At 34.9% G+C, this 27,641-nt stretch overlaps 2 protein-coding genes across 5 annotated transcripts; one reads left to right on the top strand and one right to left on the bottom strand.

Annotated features, from left to right (window-relative positions):
- Positions 1–241: 241 nt before the first annotated feature.
- Positions 242–2,061, bottom strand: ND-B22 (NADH dehydrogenase (ubiquinone) B22 subunit). Its single transcript, XM_028184694.2, has 3 exons — positions 1,902–2,061; positions 907–1,049; positions 242–475 (listed from the first exon to the last, which is right to left on the bottom strand). Exons 1-3 carry the CDS (start codon positions 1,997–1,999, stop codon positions 282–284), a joined length of 435 nt encoding a protein of 144 aa, XP_028040495.2. The 5' UTR covers positions 2,000–2,061; the 3' UTR covers positions 242–281.
- Positions 2,062–7,151: 5,090 nt separating this feature from the next.
- LOC114250714 (retinaldehyde-binding protein 1) lies at positions 7,152–27,406 on the top strand. 4 transcript variants are annotated; one of them, XM_089735673.1, is made up of 7 exons: positions 14,733–14,990; positions 15,052–15,112; positions 18,199–18,467; positions 22,619–22,840; positions 24,067–24,260; positions 24,925–25,041; positions 26,283–27,406. In XM_089735673.1, the coding sequence occupies exons 2-7, from the start codon at positions 15,105–15,107 to the stop codon at positions 26,523–26,525; spliced, it is 1,053 nt and encodes a 350-aa protein (XP_089591799.1). In that variant the 5' UTR covers positions 14,733–14,990; positions 15,052–15,104; the 3' UTR covers positions 26,526–27,406. The 4 variants fall into 4 exon arrangements, with proteins under 4 accessions (XP_028040503.2, XP_089591800.1, XP_089591799.1 ...); XM_028184702.2 differs by lacking the exons at positions 14,733–14,990; positions 15,052–15,112 and adding an exon at positions 7,152–7,333; XM_089735674.1 differs by lacking the exon at positions 15,052–15,112 and having other exon boundaries at positions 14,698–14,741.
- The last annotated feature ends 235 nt before the right edge of the window (positions 27,407–27,641 follow it).

The raw sequence follows: 27,641 nt of genomic DNA, 5'->3' as shown, positions 1-27,641 counted from the left end.
TGCATTTTTTCTGGGATGGAAAGATTTCCGAAGTCTGAGCACCCCAATAGATCAATGGCAACTGTTTCGCGACTACCAGTGTCTTGTTGCTGCTTCCAGTATCACAACAATGGTGAGAGTGGGTATCAAAGATCGGTGAGGGCGTATGTAAGGCGTCAATAAGTGATTTATCATATCACGTTACCGATTCAAAGGATTAATAACCAAATAAACGGTTCCACTAAGATTTAATAAAACAAGGTTTTAATATGATACTATATTACAGAGTTAATACAATTTGTCTAATGATGCTTATCTTTCTCATCTGGCTTGCCATACTCCTTCTCCCACATAGCAATGAACTCTTTCTTTCTTTGCTCGCGTTTCTTGAAATATTCAGGATATTGGGCTTTCTCAAGAGGATGCCAATAGTCCAAGACCCAATCAGGGGGAGTGACTACACGCTCATGAGCTACACCTCCAGGACTTGTGGCAACTGAAAAAAAAGATGTTTATGAGTCTATTTCACAATGCTTTGGTTTAGCAAAAATTAGGAATTTTAAAGAAAAAATTTTTTATTCCCCTATTACCAGTATTGGAGAGCTTATTTTGGTTTCACTGGATGAGTAAGCTCATGGAGAATAATAGCCTGAGAGATTGCTAATATTTGCCTTAACAAGAGACTTCTCTAAGTACTATACATTGTTATATGTATGTAACCACCTGATTGTAATCACAACCCACTGAGGAGATACAATGAAAAATTTAATGGATCAAGTGGTAATTTCTACTTTTCGTCGTAATCAGAGAGAATGATGCTCAGAATGCGTAACGGCATCTAGATTTACTGACAATAAACCAAAATACTTAATTTATTGTGTGAAAAGTTCAGGTTCCCTTTTATATTGAATAGGACACAAAACTTACAATATTTAGGTATGGGATGCTGCTTCAGAAACAATTCCTCTTCACCCTCTTTCAGTAACTCATTTGCTTTAATCATATTGGTCTCCTTGACATGCTTGTCAAACCTCTCACGTAACAACACAGCTTGGTATCGGTACACATGTCTATAATATAACAATCAATATTATACATCTAAAGATTGAGCGTTTCATGAAACTATTAGACTAATTAAATCTTAGGCACAAACTTGTATTTTTTATGGCTAAATCAGGTGACAGGAAAGTTACTGCCCACCCGGTGCATTGGTTGGTTGAGTGGTTATTAGGTTCCAGCATGAGACATGAAATGAAAGTCATACTTGAATTGATTAAGGGCTGCCTCACTCTTTAAACTGGAATATGTTTGCTTTAAAGCAAAAATGTTTGTATGGTAGATGGGTTTACCTAAATATTTTTGTTATGGTGTAATATTTATATGTGCAAAAACAACCACATAAAACTGCATTTTATTTATTGTAAACTTATTTCCATCTTTCTATTTTCTCTAATTTCTCGGATGTCAATGATTGAATGACATAATAAATAGAATTTAAAGATGTGAAGTATAATTTCTAAAAATATTAAACTAGAAGTGGATTTAATATGTACAAATGATTTTTCTAAATGATTTGATTTATAAATATCCTTTATTGCAACTAACTCTACTAAAAACAATTAGAAAGCACATTATATCAACAAGTTTTTTTTTTCGTTTTCAATATTTAATGGAGTATAATATGAACCTAAATGATTAAAAATGTTTTCAGTTAAGGTCGACTTTTGTATAAGGTAAAAGTAAAGATCTGAGTGACCTCATAATAATTTCGTTACTAACATTATAATGAGATTTTAGGATAATCATTAATCTTGTTGGAATTATCTGAAATAAATAAATAAAAGGTTATTTGCAATTACGTAACTCAAAAATAAAAGGAAGACCTAATTTTACAAACAGTTTAATTAAATCGTTATACTCACCGGCGGTCGTAGTACGCTTCTAAATTACGTAAAGCCCTTTTGTAAAGGCTACAGACTTTTTGAGCATGAGTTTTGACTCCTAAAGGAATCTGCGCCATTTTTGTTGTTTTGACGACTGACAACGATGCTGAAGCCAATGACAGTGATAGTTCATCATAGTTGACAGTTGATTGCAAGTGACATTTGCATATTTACTTCTGAAAATCTAAAAGCAAAAGTCTCTTTTCATCAAAACACTGACTTCATGGTTAAATATTACAAACGCTACACTATTACACATGTACAATATTTTATGTTTATATAGTCCTAGAATATTTCACTATCCGTGCTTAGATGCATAGATTATACACTTCATATCTTAGATGAGAAGTAAGTTTCATAAGAGAAGACAATCATCTTCATCAATCAAACATTTTAAAAAACATTCCGATATTCGAAAACTGTCGCTTCACATGTGACAAGTGCTGCCTGCCATTACTTACATACACATTCAAACTCCAACAAGAAAAAAAAACTCCTTGGTCTCCAAGCCGGATTGCATGACTGCTTAGAAATAGGCAGCATAGTGGTATCTACGCTTGGGGGCCACCCGCTCTATAATTGCTTAAAATATGTAGAGAATGAGAAATTCGAACCTCATTACTTAGAGTGGTAGTGTATGTAGCAATTCTTAGCATCATGTAGGGTAGCTACGAACCTCGGTTCACCTGACAAAATGGTCAGTCAAAGTTACGATCAATTACTTGATTATGATGACTATGATGGCATGAAAAAAAATCTCCGTAAAATTGTGTTATTTAATGAGTCTTTTCAGTGGATTTTTGGAAGGTCCCGAGAAGCCATACTCAGAGCCTTTGTGCTCTTTCACAGTGCAGTGCTCAGAAACACTAAATAAATATAAAATTAAAATGAACGTACCTCGAAGTCTAGGCAAAATGTTCAAGATATTTTCAATAAAGTCTCTGATTCTGATATAATCTTTAAAGTAGGTTCAATGGATAAACGATGTACTGCATTCAGGCATTTTTATGATTTAGAACAGCAATAAATGTTACGATGAAAAACACTGCAATTTATATTGCTTTAGAAAAGTAAGAGCAATGCTAATATTTTACACTTATTAGGATCATTGGCAATAGTGAGTGATTGCAAGGATGTTAGGAATTTTATTGTGTCAAGTTTTTCTCTTTGAACTGAGTTTTGTCACTTTGGGAAACAACTGCGCTTACAGTACCAAATGGAATCCATAGTAGTAGTAGTAGTAGAATTCACGGTAGAAGAATATAATATTTATAGATATATAGAACAAAAACAACTAAAATAAGATGAAAATTTCTCTGGTTGTTTTTAATAAAGGTCCTTAACCTCAAATGATAGATGTGATCGCATCAAGTTTTAATATATTCAGGGAAATACTTCTCTAAATTTAAGATAGAGGTTCTAAATTTTTTTCTGTTCTTGTGTATCTATAGTGGTACTGATTTGAGTTAATACATTTTAGGTACCTCTATGTAAAACTTTTGTATCACTTTCCACAACTTATAAATAAAGATTTAATTGTAGTACCTATGTACCTATTTTCATAATCGTGGTTGGTCTGTTGCTACAATTTTGGCACAGACCACAGAAACAATCGGATTTCTTTTAATTTTTTTTTTGTTGAAAACGGCGTTCTTCCGCATTTTTTAATTAAAAAATAAAATAAAATACTGTTTTGACTGACAACCAATAGTATAAATAAGCTTAATAATAGCAAGCTAAAAGCCGTCATCGTTTTTAGTTCTTTTTCCAACATTACCTATTATTTGAACTCTTTTTAAAGATGTTTATTGCGTTTTAAATTTTCACAATCGATCCAAGTTCCTTGTTTATGCAGAAATCTTGCAATACGAATCGAAGCCATAAGTTTTGAAATATTTATTTTAGCTGTTCTCGTATTGGGCGCTGGCCTTGAAAACCACGATAGAGAATCGTACACATCTGTTACAAGGCCAACGGTGCATGTAACATGCAATCCTCGATAGATCCGTGCTAAATAATATACGAATTATCGTGTATTTTTTTATTATTATAAGTAAACCCCTCTGTGTTGAGGGGAAATTAGAACAATGCTTCCCAAAAGTCACATTGAAGAGAAAAGTCCATGTTTATAATAGCTGATATTTATAAATTACTAGCTGACCCGGCAGACTTCTTAGTGCCAAATAAAATACCTAAACTTTTTTTAATTTTTTTATCGCTTTTGTAGGCAGACGAGCATACGACCTGATGGTAAGTGGTCACCGTCACTCATGGACGTCAGAAATGCCAGGGGCAGAGCCAAGCCGCTGCCTACCATAGATACCACCTTTGGTATTGTATATTATTGTGAGCCGCTGTTGTTGGCTCAGACAAATAATTTATGTTTTTAATCCTGTGTATACTTCAAGTAGTAGGTCTCCCATATTGAATTGCAATCAAACTGGAATAGAAAATAAAATTTCAAGATAGACAATCTCAAAACAGCGACATTATATCATCACGCACTAGAAATATTCTGTTAGACTTATAAAAAACGCGATCACAAAAAATGTACCGTCGCTTTGAGAACGGGGTCGAAGAAAGTTAGGGGAAACCGGCGCGCCGCGTCGCTACGGACCGCGCGCTCTGAGATGACCAATGACTGGGAACAGGTTCTTAGTGTGGTGCTTTAAATCAAATTATCGATAATAACTTCTAATTTTGACGTAAATAAAAAAATACAAAAATGTATGTTTAGGGTTCATCTGACGCATATACAAGCAGTTTAAATGGCACAGTTGCCGTTATACTTTTTTTTTTTCGTCAGGAAGAAGTCGGCCGACTACCGCCCTCCACTAGGGACGGCGGATGGAGTATATTGGAGTCGAACTGACTAAAACCTCCTGTCGCTCAACAACCAACGTCCAAACCTCGCATGAGACAGAACTCATATATTTTTTTTTTTTTTTTCCTACCTTAGCTGAGAGCCTTGAGAGGCTATATCAGCGTAACCCTAACTTTTGTAGGTGAGCTCACGGGGCTCAAACCTGATGACGTTGCTAACACGAACCCTAGCAAGAGTCGTGCTTCGCAGAATCTACCACCGGATCGGAAACGCGACCCACTGAGAAGATCCGGCGAGAAACTCAGTGGGCTGTGTCTGAGAGTTAATTTACTCGTCGAGCCCTTCGTCGCAAGCGACGGGTTCGACGAGAACGGTGACCGGTGCTTGAAGTACCTAGAAGCACCGTTAGTGGATCGGGAGGATCCGAGATGACGTGTTTTGGGCGACGTCGACTGCTTTCCATTCTGTCCGCAGGATCGGGAATAGAACTCATATTGGAATTATTATGTTTTTTATACTGCGTCCATATTCTGCGTATAATAGCCGGCAAACTTCTTGAGGATTTGTTGACGTAGTGGGGGTAAGTTCGCGCATGGTACACTCACGTGCAAAAACATTACATACTCTGCGTCATAATGCTATTAAATTATTAAAATCAACATATTATGTATTTATTTATATATTTATTAGAACATCAACAAACCATATAGGTTAATAATTGTAATAATTTAATCTTGGGGTAAAATAGATATTCCTTCTATTAAGTCAAAACTAGAGCTGTTGCCAGGTCTTGGTTCAGTTGAAGCGAAGCTGGTATTTGTAATTTATTTTTTCGTTATCATAATCTTGACCATCATCATCATCACTGTTTTCATCACCCGAGTCGCTATCATCATGATTAGTCGACATAGGGCTCATCGGTGTAGTTTACAACTCGATCGATTCGGTCTTCTTTTTTGTGTATAATTAATTATTTTTTGAAGATATTCGATTCGTAGTAATCGAATGTTACTTTTTTCAATTACCAGCTTCCGACTATTTTCTGTTCTTTTTTTCCATCTGAAGCCTAGCTTTTTCATAATACGTCGTAAGCTTCATTCCGAGCCATTAGAATTTATATCTTCTTTAAATTTTTCGAAGCCTTTCTACGGTACGGAGTTTCGCTGCTTGTTATGTAGTTATTATGATTACATCTTTTTATTACAGATTGAACGAAACTATCCATTCCGGTAACTTTCTTCTTCCCTGATCTTTTTTTACCCGGAGTCCGAAACACGGCGAGCAAGCCAGAGCCTTTAGCTTCCTTAATAATAATGCACCTAACAGTACTCACTGATGGTTTTGTTACTTCCGAAGTCTGTTTTAATTTTTCCATATCATTCTTCCCCTGTTTTATAATGAAGCAATATACGTCGTACACAATTTTTCTACCCTTTCTTTTGAATAGTACACCAGTTTGTCGCGGCATAGTGTATGTTTTATAAAAAATCAACAAACAATCAACAAATAGCAATGGCAACAAAGTCCACAAGTAATTATAACAAATAACTTAACGATTAATAACGATAGACTTTCCACTGTACGCAAGCGTACTTTTGGGAGCAAGCGGAATGAGGGCGCGGTGTGGGACGCAAGGTTCGACTGATCTACCAATAAAGCGCTCGATACGATTTCCCCTGCCGTCGCGCCTCACCCTCGCCACCAAAGTGATCTAAAATTTGGTTCTGCGCAGTCAAGGTCATTTGCTCAAGAAGTTTGCCGGTTACTATACATGCTATTTACAAAAAAATCGTCGTAAATATTTTTATATCTAATTTAATCTCGTCGTTTTAATATTTAACTAATGATGTTTGCGACCCCCAAAACCTACAAAGATACTGGACATAGTTTCTAAAGTCTAGAAAATAAGTACATCTTGATTAGCAGGTAGCTGTCCCCGAGAATAACAATTAGTACTTAATATTAGTAAGTAACAACTGCATGCTAAAAGAGTCAGTGTTTGATGTTTGAAAAATTATCTTTTTTTTTTCCTAGTTACATATTGTATCGATTTTATTGCAAAGACACACTAATTCAGATTTCGTGTTCGAATTAAAATTCGAATTCGAATTCGAAATTTTAAAAAGCTAATCTAATCACCGTTTTTGTACTTAGTTACGTAGAAGGAAATTACGTCAACGTATAATTTTATCGATAACGAGTCGATCCAGGCACTGTCTTTGAGAGAACGAGTAATGCACAACCAAAATTCGAAATTTGAAATAATTTTTTATCGGAGTAATTGCTAATGATTTTTTGTTGTTGTTGTTTGTTGTGAGTTTATAAGCGTTATTCAGTTTCTAAATCACAAGCTTAGCTGTAAACCAAATTTGGAAACGACATAATGGTTTATCAAGTAGGGGCTTACTGCGTTTCTGGTTTCCAACCTGAGTACAGCTCAGTGTTTCTAGCGACACTCGGCGCGGTGGGTGTTTAAGAGACTGTTAAACTTGTGTATTCCTTTGTGAATACGTTCAGTGAAAAGAAGCAGTGTTATTAAGTGAAACGCATACGCTCGATTTTCCTTTGGATTTTAATTCAACTCTAGGTAGATATTATTATTATTATTTTATTGTAAGACTAAATTTGGAACGAGGCGAAAACGATTTGTTTTGTTCACGTTCGATAGAATTTAAATGTAAATAAAAGAAAAGTGTTTCGAGTGAAAACATGAAGTACCGTTTGAAAAAAAATAACCATAAAAAATGTTTAATTCTGCTTTTCTACTACGGTTTTTTGTTTTCGGACACTTTTGTCGTCCTTAATTTATATTGATATTTTTACTACCGCGTATGGTAAACTAGCTCACGACACTGTGTTAAGAGGCTACCGGAGCCCATAGACACGTATCTGGTTGTGACTAACGTGTGGCCGCTAATGAACAAGATGTCGCAGTCTCAACTTTAATATAACAGCTGTTGTATCCTTCGGGAAAGCGTGCTTCCTGGTGGCTCAGTGGGTTTTATGGCTTCATTTCGAGCACGGGATCGGCCAGGAGTGGTGCGCTTGCTATCTCCCTGAATATCTCCGAAAGGGCCTATCGAAAACTTGTTTTTCAAACTGATCAGTCATGATGAGCATTCATTATATAAGATGATCCACAATCTATGCGGGAGCTCGTCCATGCATCGACTAAAATAACAAAAAAGAACATTCCAGAAATATCCTATCCGCAACATGCTAATTCCTTCGACAAAACCGATAATATACATTCCAATGCTATCGAGTTATTAAAGGATACATTGTTGTTGACCGACATGACCTAAAATTAGTCGCAAAAGGTTGTTAAGTAAAAGACGAAAACCTTGTAATCCTTGGAAATGTTGTATTGAAAGGTTTAAAATTTTAAACATTTTAACTTTACTGCTTTTCGTGTTGACACTGAGCTTGAAACTCTACTGAAAGAGGTAGAACACATTGTGGGATCAGTTGAGCACAACGCATTTCAATCTAATACAAAATTTAAATAAAAAACCCGACTCCGACAGCATATAATTAGAATATCATCAATCTAGTCAAAGTCAATTAAATGTCCATTATTAAAAATGACTCAAAAAAGATACCTACAGATCAAGTCTTGATGCAATTTAAATGGGACCACATGAGAAGCAACAGCTTTCAATTATAAAATAATAATCTATATATATAAAAATGAATTGCTGTTCGTTACTCTCGCTAAAACTCGAGAACGGCTGGACCGATTTGGCTAATTTTGCTCTTGAATTATTTGTGGAAGTCCAGAGAAGGTTTAAAAGGTAGATAAATATAAAAATGCTCGGAATTAAATAAAAATAACTATTTTGTTTTTCCATTGATGTGTCCCCCGTCGGACGAATTCCTTTTGTTTGTTTTAAGTTTATTTTATACAAAAGTTTAGGTCTTTTATTTATCGATTGAGGCACTACGAAGTCTGCCGGGTCAGCTAATCAGCAATAAAAATTGGTTCATTTAGAAAAAAAAAGGTTTGAGGTAACGCATAAACAAAAATACAGTCGAATCGAGAACCTTCTCATTTCTTTGAGGTTGCTTAAAAAAAATCGTAAGCTTCTGGAAAAGAAATCGAATGTAACAAAATTCGTCAGATTGAAGTTCCGTATAAAGAACATAATGTGACATTCTTAGAATTATAATCAATCTATGTAATATGTTTTCCCATCGTGATCTAAACCTAACTGCCTGTAAAATATACGAGAGGAAAATGTTAGGGCATTTTTATTCAGGCAAGCAAAAAAACTACGTTTTAAGGAGAAAGGGGATTGAATAACATAATCATAACTTAAAAACAAAAAAAGGTTTTATCAATTATTAATCAAACTGCGTAGACCTACGTAAATTTACGATTTAAAAAAAAAAAACTTATTTTGACTTTGTCTTAGTTTGAAAGGGAACGCAGATACCGAAAGATTCGAATAATCGTTATACCTATTCATAATTCTAAAAACGTATGAATTTTACTGTATCTTTTCATAAACACAATGAATCATGAAGGGAATAAATCCAAAGTGTGGTTGAAAAATCCTGCGATATGATCCCAAGATCTTCCAAAATTGGACAGTCCCTTGAAAAACTTTACAAAATTATATACCGTGTTCTAATCGCAAAGTATGTTTCATGGTAGCTAAAAGAAGGAACAAATGAGATATTTCGTAACTATGCAAAGGAAGCAAAGTTTACTGGTGGCCCAGTGGCTTTTTCAGTTTTACCAGAACAGGTGGGCGAACACGGACTCAATCAGGAAAAAACATAAGCTGCCAGATACATTTAGAAATGCTCTAGATATTACTCGCGTTTTCACTTAGGTGCTGTTTACTTAAAAAATCATACAGAAATTGCGCATATAAACAACTAAGTATAAATTAATAGGATGGTACAGCTTAATTCCGATTAGTGTGCAAAATCTGAGGTTTTTATTGAGAATTTTCACAAACCAATCAAAACTACATTTTGTAAAAGTACCTATGGTAAAAAAATAAAAAGAAACTGTATCAAAAACACTAATGCGTGTTCCTATTGTTGAAAAGTGAAATTATCATTCTTTCACTTTTAGTAGGTACACGAAAACATTTTTTTATTTTTGCTGATGGTAATTTGCGTTCACTTTTTGACCGTGTTTTTTAGTTGTCTATGACTCATGTTTATGACGACAGAAATCCGATATGGCTAGTCCCACAGACGAAGACAATGTTGTAATAATTTTATTGATTCTGTGTAGTAACTTTTTGGTCGCCGTAATCGAATTGCAAAGACGAAAGAATCCTTTTAATTTCATCATATTTGTTCATAAACATTTTAATTTTTATGGACGTGTGGACGGGACTTGTGTCCGACATAGAAGACGACACGATTTGACAAAAATAATAATAATAATAATAAAAAATACATTTTCTTTGTAATTTTTCCTGAAAAATTTATTTTTGTATTTTTATTGAAAATACCTTTGCTTCAGTTTTCGGATTTACGAATGTTGATTCCTAAAACGTGGGATTGAGACGTGGATATGGCATAGTCGGCGTCGCAGCTTCAAAGAATCTGAAAGTACAGGACCATAGCGAGAAAGACGAATACTAAATCGATAAAAACCGTTGTGTTATAAAATAGACGCGTTTTATTGTTGTGTTAGCAGAATATATTCTTCAGTCTTTCTACACAAAAAAAAACACGAAAATATACATTTGTATGTCATAAAAAATATCTATGGTGCAATTTCATATGCTAGATTGATCAAATCCAACCTAAATTCAAATACGCCGTACAGTGGAGAACTACTTAAAAAGAAGATCATCGACAGAGTGTGAATCATGTCTTTAACCATAACAAAGACTGTAATTTTTATCAAAGTTATTTATTTACATTGTAATCGGGCTACAAAATTAAATATTGTAGTCATAATAATCGATTGCAAACTATAGACTCCTATTGATAGTGTAGATTATCGATTTATTTTTAGTTTTTCGTTTGCATTGTATTAGGGATTAATTTTTGGAACGCGAGGAAAAATCGTGTTAATTGTGTAATTGTGTATTTTGTTAATTAACTTTCTTTAAATTTGAACATGTAATAACTGGGGTTAATTATCGGTCAACATATGCGAAAGTGCATAAATGTATAAAAATGAAACAAAGCCACTGGTCGTGGCTTCTCGGGTTCTTTTTTCAAAGTTCCCCTCAAAAGTTTCACCAATAAAATCACCCTTTTGGTGAGTTTAATTTAACTTCATGGCAATTGATTACAATTTCAAATAAATGAACTTCATCTCATCCCACTCTACGTGATTCTCCATATAGCAGAATATTTAGGTATGTATGAAATAATTGAAGATTTTTACACAGTCGACACTGACGGCAATGGTATCGTAAGAAGCCAATTGCCATATTGAAAAAAACGATGAACATCTATCTATCTATATATATAAAAATGAATTGCTGTTCGTTAGTCTCGCTAAAACTCGAGAGCGGCTGGACCGATTTGGCTAATTTTGGTCTTGAATTATTTGTGGAAGTCCAGAGAAGGTTTAAAAGGTAGATAAATATGAAAATGTTCGGAATTTAATTAAAAGTAACAATTTTGTTTTTCCTTTGATATGGCCCCCGTCGGACGGATTCCTTTTGTTTGTTTTAATTTTATTCTATACAAAAGTTTAGGTCTTTTATTTCTCGATTGAGGCACTACGAAGTCTGCCGGGTCAGCTAGTCCGGAATAACTATGGAGGCTTTGTATGTTACACAAAATGTCCAAACATCGATATTATTTTTGAAATCCTGATCATGCGCCATGTTGTTTGCGCAAGTTCGTTAATCAGTTGGCATTGAGTGTCCCAATACGAGAATGATTGGCAACTTCAATCCTGAGCTGCGTCACTGCGCAATTTTGTTAACGTAATTCTGTTAATGAACTATGTCAACAAAAGGCTCGCACAATGCCATAACAATACACACAAATTGAGACCAATATAAAAATTGTTTTGCTATTGTGAATTTGTGATTGGATTTTGTATGATTAAATTTTGAGTTCGTGGTTTTAATGCGAAAATCGTTAAGGAGTTTTAGCAGATTGCATTAATATTAGCTCAGTATGTTTAGACTATATCACTGCGACAAGCCAAGCCGATAAACACTACAACGTGAACAACGCTGCATGTTTCCTGACATGAGGTCAACGTCCTAATGACATCGAAATGGGAGCCTACCAGTGATGGATTTACGTATAGATAGGCTCATGAGGTCCGGGCCTAGGCAGCCACGATTTGAAGGGCGGCCAATTTTTTGAAATGCCATATTTTTATAAAATAAAAAGTAAAGACAGTCTCCTTTGTCTGAACTTAATCTGAACTCATTTTAGGTTGGATGAATTTAAAAAAAATAATAGGTAAAGTTATTTTAAATCTAAAATAAAAATATTGGATCAAAATTAATAAAATTGGTTCCGATAAACAGGATATAGGGCGGCGTCAAGCCTAAATCCATCACTGGATCCTACACCTTTCGAGTCATAACGTATGGCACCAGTGCTGTGCGTCAGATTACATAATTATAACTGTAATGAACAGCAAATCAATTTTGTTCAGATTTCGACCTCATGTTAAAGATCGTGTTCATTGCGCTCATTTAGAGCAAAACACAGGGATTTCACAAGCGAATTTTGTAGTATTCACTCTGCGGAGAAAAGACTAGCGATATTAGGCTTCGTCTATAACGGATACACGGAACCAAGATGTTCTAGAAAGTTTGCAGTGTTGCAATTGCAATATGGCAGGTCTGTGATCAGACCCAGCGATCTCGGTTACTCGGTGAAGTTTCATTTACGTAATAGCCATGCAAGTCCTTAATGTGTGTTTCGCAAATATAAGTCAGTGTAACTAATTGTTAACGGATTGTATGTACAATTGTTACAACAGTTATAAAAAAATGTTCGAAAAATCGCAGCTTCTTGTTAGTTTATTACTATTAAAACCTCGATGCCACTTTCAGATATGTAGATATTTAATAAAGTTGTAGAATAACTAAAACCCGAAGGATTGTTTTTCACATGTCGATTCTGTAGACTTTAAATGGATTTGTAATACGCGATAATTAGAGGTAGGAGACTATTTTTCACATCATCTATCCACCAGTCCTCATGTCTCTACTGCGTATAAGTATTAAAGGGCTGTTATACCCTTTATTCTTCATGATTGTTTCTCGACAGAAATCGGTGGGATTTTTGCAGTTCAATTAATTGAAACATACCAACCATCGACAAAATAATAACTCGTTTTATTATTTATGTTGGTCCTCCTTGTTTGAATTCTACGTGGAGAGTATCGAAGTCAACTGTCAAGATTTCCGTTTGCCGATAAAAAGGCAAAAGCGTTTTTTTTTTTTGCTGTTGTTAATTAAGAAACAACTGGTTACCGTCGCGCCATTATGAAGCCTCGTTGCACGAGATACAGTTAAAACTATCAGTCAACTGTGCCAGTTATTCTACCACCGGAACTTTCACGACACGCTTTTGTTTGTTATAAGTAATTAATTACCTTTCGTGTTTATTTATTTTGCAATTTTAATTTTGCAGTATTAATAAAATGTAATTAGAGTAGCAGGCTATGGTCCGTTCGCTATAATCTCTGGATTCGGGTATTAATTTCGGTGTATTGTTTTAAAATTGATAAGTAAAATGCTTTAGCGACTTAGTGCCCTAAAAGGACAATATTTACAATAAATTACAACAACATTATTTTATTGTATGCATGTTTATTAACATAAGTTATATTTCTTACAACATTGATTATCTACTTATCATAAGGTATCTACATTTGGATTTTCAAGTCCTAAAAATACGTACTCTTAGTGTAACGGCGAGCTATCAAAGCTAAAATGTTACAAGCTACGTAGGTAGGCAATCAATCCCGCATTACAAAACTCATCCGCATGATTAAATGATTGACTGTAGAGACTGGATGGCAAGAGTAAAATTTCCGAGCAGATTTCAAAATAAAAAATCGTAACTTCCCACGTAAGTTTGAAGACAAAATCACAATCCAAACATTCTAATTGAAACGCAATTGACGTAGATAACGCACGTCAAAAGGAACGTATCAACACGTACATAAGCGGCGCAAATAAATCTTTTACGTTCTATGTTTTCCTAGTACTTCAACGTATGAATAGTACATTGTTTATGTTTTAATACGCTCCCTTTATGGTTGATAATGTTCCTTGACCATTTTAAAAACAATATACATACGTAGTACAATACAGTAAGTTCGTTATTAGTAGCCTTACAGCGGATATTTAGTTTGTAAGTTTTCCTGCCATAAGAATAAAAATATGTATGTAAGTTAAGGACAACAGCGTTAAGAACGCGTATGTTCTGTGTTGAAAAATGTTTCCGTTAAGGTCTTACATATAAGCAATTCAAAATTCGGCAAATATGTAGTAACAATTTTAATGCATGGTTTAATATTTAAAAAAATTGGATTCCTACCAAGTTACAAAGATATGGTTCCCTTATTGGTTCATTAGGCCTAAAGACAAATTTTTAGACCTGTTACACGGAAATAATATAGGTACTAGGTAGCTTCAGAATAATAGCAGTTATTTAGCACTAAAACGACTTCATGTATAGATTACAAACATTACCTAGCTAATGGATTACGCAAAATGTACTTGTTCATAATACTGAAACAAACGATTAGGTAATGTTTCTACTCAATTGCATCGATACTTTTCTGTTTGACCTGTTTTCGGGATATTTTGATCACAAACTTTTTTTAAACTATTTCTTAGCTTTATAATGAGAACTAGAGGTCCAGTAGGAGAGCAGTAGTCGAAATATACTATAATTAATTGGAATTGTAAGTTTATACACTATTATGATTGTATTTTACAAACCATATTCTATTCTCAATTTGACAACAGACGTCAAGAACAAAAGTTTGACAGTAAATAGTATGCATGCGTGTGTGCGTCAAATACATGGTATGTAGTGTGTGTAATGTTTTCTTTATTGATTTAATGTATCTTTTATGCATTATTTTAAAAAAATATTACCATTGTGCACTTCTTCTCTATATTATCTATAAGTGTGGAAAATTTCATACTCCTCCGTCCGCGCAATTTTCGTAAAAACGGATACAAAGTTTTTGCTTCACGTATTAATATATAGATGTTCAGATTTTTTAAATCCTCAGTGCGCGAATTGTGTGCAACTTAAAAGGTTTCGTTATGGTATGTCTATTTAATAATCAGTCCTCAACCTGACATACTTGTAACACGCTATGGTTTTTAGGCTGTGAACATGTGGGGAGCCATTGCTATATCCAGAATTAACAAGACAAGTTAATGATTACGTAGGTACTTCAATGAATTATTATGTACCGTTTACGTTGATACTTTGTGTTAATAAATAAGAAGCGGCCGTGGTAAATTGTCTTGAAAAAAGGTTTTAAATATTAAATCTCCCCGGATTTTTAAAATCGGCAATTTCATTATTTCCCTATGCTTTATTTGGTCTACGGAAATGAAATTAAAACATGTACATGTAGGGGTTTTGTTTCCTTCTCCGTTCTTTCTAGATTAAGACAGTGTACGCAAACAATAGCTAAAATTAGCTAAAATAGCTAAAACGATAGCTAAAATTCATCTTAACACTACGGGGATTCAATCGTTATTATTCAAAGCTATTTTTTCTAATAGGGCTAATAAAAAAACCACCTCAAACGATCCATAATATTTAATATAAACCTGCTAATTTAAATTTATGTTCGACCTACTGGATGCAAGTTTAATCGACCGAATTGGAAAGTAGGCAAGTGAAAGTTTTTCGAACGAGTTCGAAGGTCACGTTCGTGAATCTTATATAAAGTGTGACGTATTCGAAGAGGTTTTACTACAAAGTCCCGACATAATAATGTTATTTAATTTATATTTATATATCGAATCGAAAATATATAAACTTCTGGATAAAAACGCTCTGAGTAACGAGTGAATTAAACAAGAAACTGAATTTAAGAGTCTTTAAGAAAATAAAATAATACACATTAAGAATAATATGGTAGTAAATTTTGAGTAAAATTCGATAGGCACCGCAAACTGAATAACGATTTAAATCCAAATGTAGGTATGTCTTCTCAAGCTTTCCCATTTCTTTTTTGTGAATCACACACTTTCAACAAATTACTAATGTTCTTTCCAAAGATTCACATGTACATTTATTAAATCTATTTAGATGTACTTATGAAAGATATTTTATATTTAGTATATAATGAAAATAATTAAAACTAATTTTACGGTTTAATCTTGTGGATACCTATCATCATCATTAGCTTGTTCACTGTCCACTACACTGAACATAGGCCTCTCCAATTGATGTCCAGTGCGGCCGGTCCGTTGCCACCTGCATCCAACGTGACCCAGCGATTCTGACTATGTCGTCGGCCCATCTGGTAGATGGTCGTCCCACAATGCGCTTGCCAGTACGCGGTCTCAACTTAAGGATCTTTCTACCACATCGGCCGTCCGACTTTCGCTCTATTTGGCCTGCCCACTCCCATTTCAGCTTGATAATCCTACGGGCTATGTCAGCAACTTTGGTTCTTCTACGGATCTCCTCATTTCTGATTCGGTCTCGTAGAGAAATACCAAGCATAGCCCTCTACATAGCTCGCTGCGCGACACTAAGTTTCCTAAAAAGATCCCTTGTGAAGCACCACGTTTTGGAACCGTTGTGTATACCTACGCCCTCTTTAAATTTGAGAGATGAGCATTCATTTCTCAAATTTAATGGAGGCATTGCGTAGCAGGGCGTGAAGACTTCTTCTTTACCAACCTGTAACCTCAAAACGTCACCGCCAGTAAAATCAATATAGGATACACATTATACACATATTTTACATATGGTATGCAGGACTTCTAAATACCTACGTTTGGTACGTACCTACCTATATACGAGTATGTAAATTTACTCAGCAAATATTGAACGAACTACGGCTTGAGTTGACATCTACGACTCCTTATTCTCAAAAGACCTTGATGATATTTTCTTAATATTAACAAATAACTTAATTTCGTCAGTGATTTAGCAATATTGGAAAATCGTGTTTCGATCCGTACAATGTTGCCATCGCAACATCGATTTGAAATTGGCACTTGCGAAACCGAATAATTTTCAGTTAATTTATAATAATTTATGTATTACTTTGAAATTGGCAAACTAAGCAACGCGCTAATCTCAGGAACGATTTGAAAAATTATTTCAGTGTTAGATAGCCCATTTATCGAGGATTGCTATATAACATCACGCTAAGGCAAGCGGAGCACCAATGAAGAATGTTGCAAAATCGGCGTTTTTTTATTCTTTTGAAAGCTTCCACTGCGTGCGCTGCGGAAACGGTTAAAGTTTAGTTAGTAAAGTAATTAATAATAATAAAGTAATTAATAATGTATGAGAGAATTGTTCCCCTCTAAAAGATCTAAAAAAAAAAACCGTGACAGCATATGTCTATATATTAAGGTTGGCTCACTATAACGTTTTTTATGTTAAACAAATTTGTTCTAAAAAAAAGCATTTCTTGTGAAGGTGTTTTTATAAAGATGATATTAATCCCTATCCAAATAAATACCTTATTCATTACAACATTAAAACACCCAAATCACTTCAAGATAGTCTTTGACAATTATAGATTTTTCTGGGTTTTTTTTTTTTGCTTAGCTGTGTGGACGAGCTCACAGCCCACCTGATGTTAAGTGGTTACTGGAGCCCATAGACATCTACAACGTAAATGCGCCACACACCTTGAGATATAGTTCTAAGGTCTCAGTATAGTCACAACGGCTGCCCCACCCTTCAAACCGAAACGCATTACTGCTTCACGGCAGAAATAGGCGGGGCGGTGGTACCTACCAGTGCGGACTCACAAGAGGTCCTACCACCAGTAATTACGCAAATTATAATTTTGCGGGTTTTCCTCCAAGATCCCATCAACAGATCTTGATGTCAACAAGATCATTCGGAAAGTCTACCCTTTCGAACAAAAAAAAAAGAATTATCAGAATCGGTTCAAGCATTCTCGAGAAATCGGTGAACATACATAGGTAAAAAATTATGGTCTAATTGATAACTTCCCCTTTTGAAGTCGCTTAAAAAGCGTGATTTTGGTAGGTACCTTAAATAACTCCTTAACATTCTATTATTCAAAAATATTTTCACTTTCTATGTAAATGAAGAGGCAGGTAAAATTTAGCGTTATGCTAAAGTAATTATTCCACGCGGATGAGGTCGTGGGCAAAAGCTAGTTTTTTTTATTAAAAATTATCTAAACTCATTTTCAAAGGTGAAAAAAGTAAAGAAAAAACGGTTTAATAATTAATAAAATAACATCAGAAGGATGAAAAATCATCGTAAATCAATAACAGACTTATTCATATTTCATTCCAGAATAAAAATGGCCACTTCAGTCCTCCAACCCGAAGATTGCCGAAGGGAGCACGAACCAAAGCCAGACATCATCGAATCACCGCGGCTGACTGATGATGAACGCGTACACATTCTGGAAGTGAAGGAACGAGAGACCGGTGAACTGCCGCCTGAGCTTCGGGAAAAAGCCAGGATCGAACTTAGAGAAGATCCGATCTTGAGAGAAGAAGCTTTGAATCAAATGAGACATTTTATTGAGAAGCATCCTGCGATTAAAAAATGCCGTGAAGGTGGGTTTGTTGTTAATTTTGGTAGCGTGATTAGTGTTTTCGGGCGCCAAGGCCAAATGAAAGCGGTTGCCTGTTATGAAAATGGATGTGAAATGCAGCGCTTCAGACGAAAAGTCGGCTAGTCGGCCATGGAATTTATTATAAGTGAATTAAAATTTAATTGCAATATATTTTCAACCTTAATATAACACATCCAAAAATCGAATCGAAAATAGGAAATCATAAAATAATTAGTTTATTTTAAATATACCTAACTAACTTGGTTGCATCGGCATAGCTATAACACTGCATTTTTATTATTATTTCTTAGGTATTATTAGACATTAATATTATTTGAATGTCACTTTCAAATACACTAAAATTATCTCATTAGAAAATTATCATTATAAAAATGGCTGTAATGGGAAAATAATTACGTTTGGTTTGATTATATACTGTCCAATTAAAATCGTGTTGCGATTTAATACCCAAAAGCGCTAAATACCTACAATACTTTCGAACGAACATAACCTCACCAGCATTAACAGCAGCAAATACCTATTAATACATACTTTTTATTTATTATTATGATGATTTTAATAAGAGACACCTACCTTTTAGGTACTATTCACTATTAAACTAATTCGACAACTTGTTTTAAACCAAATGAATATGCAAATGAAAGATTAGGTATTAAGATATTGAAATTTTTAAGGTTTGGGTGTAACTCAGACTAATGAATGAGACAGCTGAGAAACATACCAATTAAATCTGATATTATCGTTTTATTTGGTAAATAGCAAGCTTAATTATTGTTAACTAAATTTGACAGCAGGAATTTCTTACTGTATGAAAAAAAACTAAGTTTATTATAAGACCCGACAACTCTATCTACCGTATTGGCGCACAATTTTTATACCTGCGAAGACAAAAGCGCTAAAAACATCCGACTTTACATTTGAATCACGTTTTGGATGTGGAATAGGTGTTATTACTTATTTCGTTAGAATCACGAATAGAATGTGCAGTATAGATGAAAACAGACCCAAGATACGGCTAAGGTACCTAATTATGATTCGAAACAGCGAATGGTATGGTAAAATGTTTATATTCAATACATGCGCACAGTGAATTTCAATGGATTATTTAACATTGGCCTTCTCTAATTCAAAATAGTTTCGATTTTCACCGATTTTATAGTTGGCGAATTAATCCATTTTAAATGTGGAACTGTTTGAAGATAGTATTAAAGGAGATAAAACATATCAAATATCTATTACTAGCTTTTGCCCACGACTTCGTCCGCGTGGAATAGTTCACAAATAAATATGCAAAATTAAATGTATATTTTTCAATATTTCTGAGAGATTTTCTTAATATTTGTTTCCGTAAGAACCTTGTACAGAGTATTAGAAAACTACAAAAAAAAAAAAAGCCAAATCGGTCAAGCCGTTTTCATGTTATGTCGTGACAACGGAAAACGGGTTTCATTTTTATATATATAGATTAGGAACATATTTTAATAGCTGATTGTACTTTTATGATCTAATCTCATTTTTGATTTTCATTATTTCTATTTCCGACGTTTCTGTTAAATAATTTACAATTTTTGTGGTCGCGGACAATTAAGATTTTTCTGTCGACATTTGAATATTGTGTCGAATAACAATTAAAAAAAATTGGCGAAAATAGTAACCTTTAAAAATTGTAATAATTGTGTCTGTAATAATGTCCGTTAAAAAAGTCTAAAAAAAGAGCACATCTTATCAAACTGAATTTTCCTCAAGCCTTCCTGAAGCCTCTCATCATTATTATTGGTGGTACGCATTATTATTGGTGGTACACATTATTATTGGTGGACATCTTGTAAGCGCGTGCGTGTATGTACGTACGTACATACCTAGTCAGGTCATAAATTCTGTCACATGTTTAATGTAAAATAATTGAAACAAGTTTATTCATTATGTAACCATTCATATACCAAAATGAACTTAACAAAACATAGATTCTTATGACACTAAAGTTTATTCAAAATGACCTCCGTGGTTTTGAATACAGGCCTTCAATCTGCGCGGCCAGTCGTCTATCGCAGCACGAACGAGGTCCATGTCAATATCGGCGGCTGCCTTAATCAAGGATGTCTTGAGTGATTCCAAATTGGGATGAGGCTTTGAGCACGCCTTTTCCTCCAAGTGTTGCCATATCTTGTAATCTAACGGACTCAAATCTGGACTGGAGGAGGGCCACTCTTCGTGCCGGATGAAGTCGATTTCACGCGCCGCCAGCCAGTCTTGTGTGCTCTTCGCTCTATGAGCTGGCGCCGAATCTTGTTGGAATACCCAGTGCCTGTTATTGAACATGGTATGAGAAACAGGTTCCACAAGGTTCGTCAGGATTGTATTTTGATACACAACTGCATTCGTTTTTACACCTTTCTCACAAAAATGTACCTCTGTTAAGCCCCAATAAGAAACTCCCAACCATACCATGAGCGAGGATGGACAATGACCTCGATGGACACGCGGAATACGGTTGCTCGCTTCTTCACTACTGTGTGCGTACACCTTATCATTTTGTTTCTTGTAGCTCTCTTCTACGGTAAAAAAATTTTCATCCGAAAAAAGAATTTCCCGATATTTCTTTCCCGCGTACCGCTTCAACAAAGCGTGGCATCTCTTCAGTCTCAGGTCCATTAGACGAGTATTCAAACGATGTCCTGTTTTTCTTCGATATGCCCGAAGCCCTAAGTCTTCATTTAACACCCTATTCATCGTGGTTCTGCTTAACCCCATCTGAACGGCCAACAGTTTCTGCTTACGTTTGGGATTTCTTTGAATTCGCGCCTTCACAGCTTTTATCACTGCTGGAATCCTAACAGACCGAGGGCGACCACTTCTTGACCTGTCATCTACACTAGAGTCTTCATTGTATCGTTTTATGGTACGATAAACGAATCTTTTGGTTATATTCAAATTTTTCAGTATGTTAAAAATTTGAATTGGCGCGTAACCGCAACGATGCAACGCAATAACTGCAACACGGTCTTCTTTAAGCGTCCACTCCATATTTAAAAATGAGTAAAATTATAAAAGTATACATTTTTATTTTCATCAACAATTCGAAATTCGAATCCAATAAACTTTTTTGTGGCCAGTATTCTAAAAGAAAAGTTTTTACTGTGTGACAATACTTATGACCTGACTAGTTATAACTTGCCTATTTCTGTCGTGAAGTAGGATTGCATTTCGGTTTGAAGGGTGAAGCAGCCATTGCTTTAAAAATGGACACTCAGAACTCATGTTTCAAGGTTGGTGGCGGCATTAACGCGGTTGATATTTGTAGGCTCCGCTGGCCATTTAAGACCAGGTGGGCCGTGAGCTCGTTCGTCAATCGTAGCAAAAAAAGAAATGGCATTCTACTATTTTATTATTTTAGACTCGTTACACTATGTGACTGCACACGGACCATTTCAATACATACAGTAATTTTACACATCACGCACTAATATTTTACAAGATTCAGAAACAGTTTTGACATTAATAATAGTTTTTAACTTCGTGTCCTATTAAACTAAAAAAGAAAAATAAATAATAGTTTAAAAAAACTAAATATTTTATGACCAGATATGTTTAGAAGGGTTATTTTGATAATATCCTGAAAAGCACCCCAGGCTTTTTTTACAATAAAATATTTTTTTCTTACACTATTTTTAATTCAAATTTATTAAAATTTATTTTCTATTTTTGAGTTGGATTTTCTATAAAAGCGTATTTTGTTAGTTTTTTTAAACTATTATTTATTTTTCATTTTTTAGTTGAATTTCAATTTATTCAATTTTTTTTTATTTAATTTACATCGGTCCTTAATAAGTATACCAAATTTCGAGTTAATCCGACGTTTTGAAGGGGGTCAAAATCATGTTCAAAGATTCCGTTAAATACTAACATACATACGTCTGAAGCTAATTTTTTTTAATGCCCCTGTAGTCAGACGAGCATACGGCCCACCTGATGGTGAGTGGTTACCGTCACCCATGGACTTCAGCAATGCCAGGGGCAGAGCCAAGCCGCTGCCTACCGAGTGGTAGTAGTAAAAGCGTATTAAAAAAGGAATCGTGAACCCATAAGTATTATGGTTTTTTTTTATATCCAAAAATGTATTTCGTTCTTCAGATGCACCATTCTTGTTGCGTTTCCTGCGTACAAAGAAATACTCAATACCCCAGGCCTGCTCGATGCTGGAACGGTACCTGACCATACGACAAATGTACCCACAATGGTTCCAGAAACTGGATCCTCTTGACCCGAAGATAGCTGCAGTTATAGACGCCGGGTATCTAGTGCCATTGCCGAAGAGAGACGCTGAGGGGAGAAGAGTGGTTCTGTCCTGTATGGGTAGGTGTTCAATAGAGCATTCGTTTCTCATGAGTCGGAGGGATAATTGAAGTGTGTGTCACCTTGCTATTAAGGGGCAATTTACTTCGCTTCCAAATCATTGGGGTAGAGTCGACCGAGTAAGAACGCTGCTCGGTCGCGTACTGACTTAATGTGGGGTCCGAATATCATCCTAATATCGAGGGTGATCCCTACTTAGCTTAGCCTTCGAAGCCCACGATATGGGCTGGCCAAAGATATGAACGACGGGAATGGAGTTACCGAGCCTAATTCTTTTATTTTATTTTTTTAGTGCTTAGATGGGTGAAGGAGCTGACAGCCCACCTGGTGTCAAGTGGTTACTGGAGCCTATAAACATCTACAATGTAAATGCGCCACCCACCTTGAGATATAAGTTCTAAGGTCTCAGTATAGTTACAACGGTTGCCCCACCCTTCAAGCCGAAACGCATTACTGCTTCACGGCAGAAATAGGCAGGGTGGTGGTACCTACCCGCGCGGACTCACAAGGGGTCCTACTACCTTTAAAATGAGGAAGGGGATATGATACAATTTGTTAATTTTGAGAAAGCAGGCAAAAAAAGTTTGTTACCTGTACTTTTCGTACATAGCTCCTTCTTCAAACGCAATTTCTAAAAATAGCCTTTATTCTCGGAGTTTTAAGGTCTAATATGGTTTACATAACACCTTAATTCAATGTAAAAACTCAAAAATATTAAAAATGGTACTTAACCCCTTCATCCACTCATGTCGTCAATTAAAACTGCTTTCACGGTTTAATTCTTTTCACTTTATAATTTTCGTAGTCACGGATGATTATTTTCCCCCTACCTATTCGCTGGTAGTCTAAGGGGTGTTTCGAGCTTAGCAATGGCTGGTAGTTGAGCTCACTGTCTCAACCTGAGTGAGTTTCTAACACTGGCCCTAGCAAGAGCAGTGCTTCGCAGAATCTACCACCGAATCGTAACCGCCACTTACTGAGAAAATCCGGCGAGAAACTCAGTGTGTTGTGTTTATTTGCTAATTCCTACGTCGAATTTTTCGTTGTAATCGACGGGTTGTACTGTACTGGGAATCAGATGGTATTATTCGTTGACATTAGATGTGAGTGGACGTCGAATGGAAAGTCATCACTGTTGTCCATAGATACCGATGATACCAGGGTCATAACCGCTACGACCAGTTTTCTTTGGGCCATTGAGCTAATAACTACTGCTTTGCATTCAGGACGCTTCGATCCTCATTTATACGACAGCTGTGTAATGGCCCGAGTTCACTCAATGATTGTGGAACACCTCCTCGACGAGCCACGCTCCCAACTGCTCGGCTACACTCACGTTAATGACGAAGCCGGCATGCAAATGCCTCACATTAGTCTTTGGTCTCTCACCGATGTCAGGATAATGCTTAATTGCATTCAGGTATGTTGAACATAATGTGTTTTTGTACCGAAAGTTTAGAAACGCCATAAATTTTTTTTATCACTTTTTAAAAATGCACAAAAATAATTTCAAACTAAATTAGAAAAAAAAACCGCCATGCAATCATCCTTGAGTACCTATTATCGTTAAAAATCGCTATAGGAATAGTCACTACAGCATAGTTATATATGTAATCATGCACATGAAGACTTATACAGAAAAAAAAGAATAAGCGCATTAAAAAATAAAAAATAAAGGTTTATTTATTATGCTAATCTTTGACTAGACCTCTTTTCTGTATAAACATTCATGATTAATTGAATACAAATATTACGGTACACTTAACAAATTTTTTTCTTCACAAACTTTAAAGTTAACTTTTAACTTCTTTTTTTGCCTAGATGGATGGACAAGCTCACAGCCCACCTGGTGTTAAGTGATTACTAGAGCCCATAGACACCTACAACGTAAATGCGGCACGCACCTAAAACTATAAGTTCTAAGGCTACATTGGCTGCCCCACCCTTAAAACCGAAACGCATTACTGCTTCACGGCAGAAATAGGCAGGGTGGTGGTACCTACCCGTGCCGACTCATAAGAGTTCCTACCACCAGTAAAAAATATTACGAAAATTATTTAATAATCGGAATTAATTTGTTATAGAATTCAACACCGATGAGGCACAAGAGGACACATTTTGTGAACATACCGCATTATGGAGTCAGATTTTTCGAATTTGCAGTTTCGTTGTTGAGTGATAAACTGAAAGACCGTGTTATGGTAAGACAATTTTATAGCTTATAAAACATCATATACCTAAACGGCCAATGAGTAGTTTAAGTTTCAAACTGTCTGAACTCAGTGAGTCTCAAATATTAAGTGTATTATCTATGTTAATGAGTTCTTACAGTTATATGTGGACTTTTTGGCGGGAACGCGAGGAGTGAAGTTGTGTGATTTGTTTTATTTTGTCTATTTAGTGTTTCTTCAGGTTTAAATGTGTAATAATGGTGGTTTATTAACTGTTTAATATCTGTGAAAGTGCACAAATGTGGGAAAATGAAACTGAAGCTGCTGGACGTAACTTCTCGGGTTCCTCCAAAAAGTCCACTGAAAAAATCTTCCACCATTTTACTGCGATTATATTTCATCTCATATCATTTCATTTCATTAAATTTCATCCCAGTTGATTAATGTCTCAAATTAATCATCTTCATTTCATTTCACTCCATATTATCATTTTTCATAAAATTAAGAATATAAAGTAAAATAAGACATGACTTAAAGGTCTTAGTTACCAGGTCATAAAATCTCTTAAAAAAAAAAACAGTTATATGTTATAACTTTACAGTTCTTACAGTTATAACTTTACAGTTCTTACAGTTATAACTTTACAGTTCTTACAGTTATAATTTTTAATTCAAATTGTTTTAACATTTTATGTCAATAGGCAGTCCTTTTGTCTGCATAGATAGACAGCGGATGGCTTCTCTAGGCATAGATGAGACCATAGATCACAACCTGAATTCCGCTGACCTATTCAAATAAGTAGTGGAAGTCTCAATTGCATTGAAATAGCAGCATTTTTTTCTTATTTGTCACACAATGAATGGCTTACAGCAGAAATTGCCATTTCATACGTAAAAATAGGTCTGCGCAGCTTACGTCCCAACATGTAATAACACTAGATAATTTAGAAAAAATGACCTAAGAATTTTCTTATGTTTGTAATAATAATACAAAGAAGTATATATTAGACAAAACTGAATTTCTCAATCTATATTTACTGCCTTTAATAAGTTCGTGGGAACGACTTGAATAAGTTTGGGAAAATAGATTAGCGTAAAGCACTTCTTATGTTTATCGTATCTATTTAAGAAGCGCTGACGGTCTATTTTTTATATTAAAGAGCTTTGAAGCGAACGACTTTCAAGATAAAAAATATGTCATTTTTTCAAATTACTATTAATATAGGGGATGCCTGCTTTTTATTTCCTGCTATTCTAATTGTTTGTTTACAGTTCCATCGTACGAGTAGTGACCTAACAAAATACGTTGACCCTGCCATTTTGCCAAAAGAATATGGCGGTACAGTCCCACTAAAAGATATGATTGAAGAACTGAAACGTAATTTATTGAAGCAAAGAGAGGAGCTACTGGCCTTGGATGACATGTGCATCGATTTGTATGCACTAGAAAAAAATGATTTGACACAAGACATTCATTCAACCGCCGGATCGTTCCGTAAACTTGAATTGGATTAAATATCGGATTAACATAATTACTATTGTTTTAAATATTTTACTTTATATTTACAGTTCTGTGATAGAATACAGTTTCGTAGTAATTTTTTGGGAATACGTTGTTATGTTCATGACAATTTCTTGTAAGTTAATGTTTAAGGATCACTAATGATCCTAATCTCTTTAAAATAAGATTACTTTTACAATAATTCGTTTTTTTTAAAATCCAGATCTCGTTTTATATGTAACTAAATACATGAAAGTTATAATTAATTTTGATGTGAATAGTAGATAAGTGGCTTATTCTGGCTACATTTTGGTGTGACTCGCAAAATTTTGAATTAAATGCGATTAGAACATTAATTGTTTATCATTTGTTAGGAATACTAGCACGCCATCTGTCATACGTAAATGGTATCTTGCCAGAAACCTCTGCATTGCTAAATATGCAATTAACTTACTTAACTTTTATTTTGTCGGATTAATAACGCACAAATGTATAGAAAATTGAACAAAAAAACAAACTAGACCACATTGTTTTAATACTTAACTGGTGAAATTAGGTATGACTTCTGATTTAATACCTATTTTTCTCGCTTTCTTTTTACTATACAGTGTAGTGTAGTGACTGGTGACAGCCGTCGGTGGTGTCACGTTACCAATAAATTAAAATGGCAATCTGAAGAAGAAAAGAAAACTACATCACTATTACTAATATTCCGGTATAAATAATTATGTTACTAGTTTAAATTTCAAACAGCTAATATGACGATAATTAAACAAAATCCCTGGAAAAATCTAATGTAGGAATAATTGTTACACTGCTGTCTGGTATTTTAATTTAAGCTTAGTTTTAGTTCCATATTATACTGTTCAAATAATAAAAGTACTTAAATTATGTACTAGGTGTGTTTCTTTCTAAACAGCCCTATCCGTTGTTCAAAATCATGTGTACATCACATGATGTAGCCATCATGCTAAGGTGTACCTCACTAATATATTAATCTGAGAGGTACACAAAGGATTGTAGATATTACTAAAGGACGGAGATATTATAAGCCCACTGAACCAATGACATTTACGATTTTGATGGTTACAACTTCTGCAGCAGACATAAAAAATATGATACAAATGTCT

The sequence above is a fragment of the Bombyx mandarina genome, chromosome 20 (assembly GCF_030267445.1).
Source record: "Bombyx mandarina strain Sakado chromosome 20, ASM3026744v2".
Taxonomy (NCBI): Eukaryota; Metazoa; Arthropoda; class Insecta; order Lepidoptera; family Bombycidae; genus Bombyx; species Bombyx mandarina.
The sequence above is the reverse complement of the archived record's forward strand: the minus strand, read 5'-3'. Positions and strand labels throughout refer to the sequence as shown.

What these genes read in the sequence shown, in the direction of transcription:
- ND-B22 (XM_028184694.2), bottom strand. Translation starts at nt 1,999, where the DNA reads ATGGCGCAGATTCCTTTAGGAGTCAAAACTCATGCTCAAAAAGTCTGT. An exon ending in GAAGCGTACTACGACCGCCG is followed by an intron (nt 1,050 to 1,901) that starts GTGAGTATAACG and finishes GTTATATTATAG; the next exon opens with ACATGTGTACCGATACCAAG. An exon ending in GCATCCCATACCTAAATATT is followed by an intron (nt 476 to 906) that starts GTAAGTTTTGTG and finishes CTTTTTTTTCAG; the next exon opens with TTGCCACAAGTCCTGGAGGT.
- LOC114250714 (XM_089735673.1), top strand. An exon ending in GATTAAAAAATGCCGTGAAG is followed by an intron (nt 18,468 to 22,618) that starts GTGGGTTTGTTG and finishes TTCGTTCTTCAG; the next exon opens with ATGCACCATTCTTGTTGCGT. An exon ending in AACTGAAAGACCGTGTTATG is followed by an intron (nt 25,042 to 26,282) that starts GTAAGACAATTT and finishes GTTTGTTTACAG; the next exon opens with TTCCATCGTACGAGTAGTGA.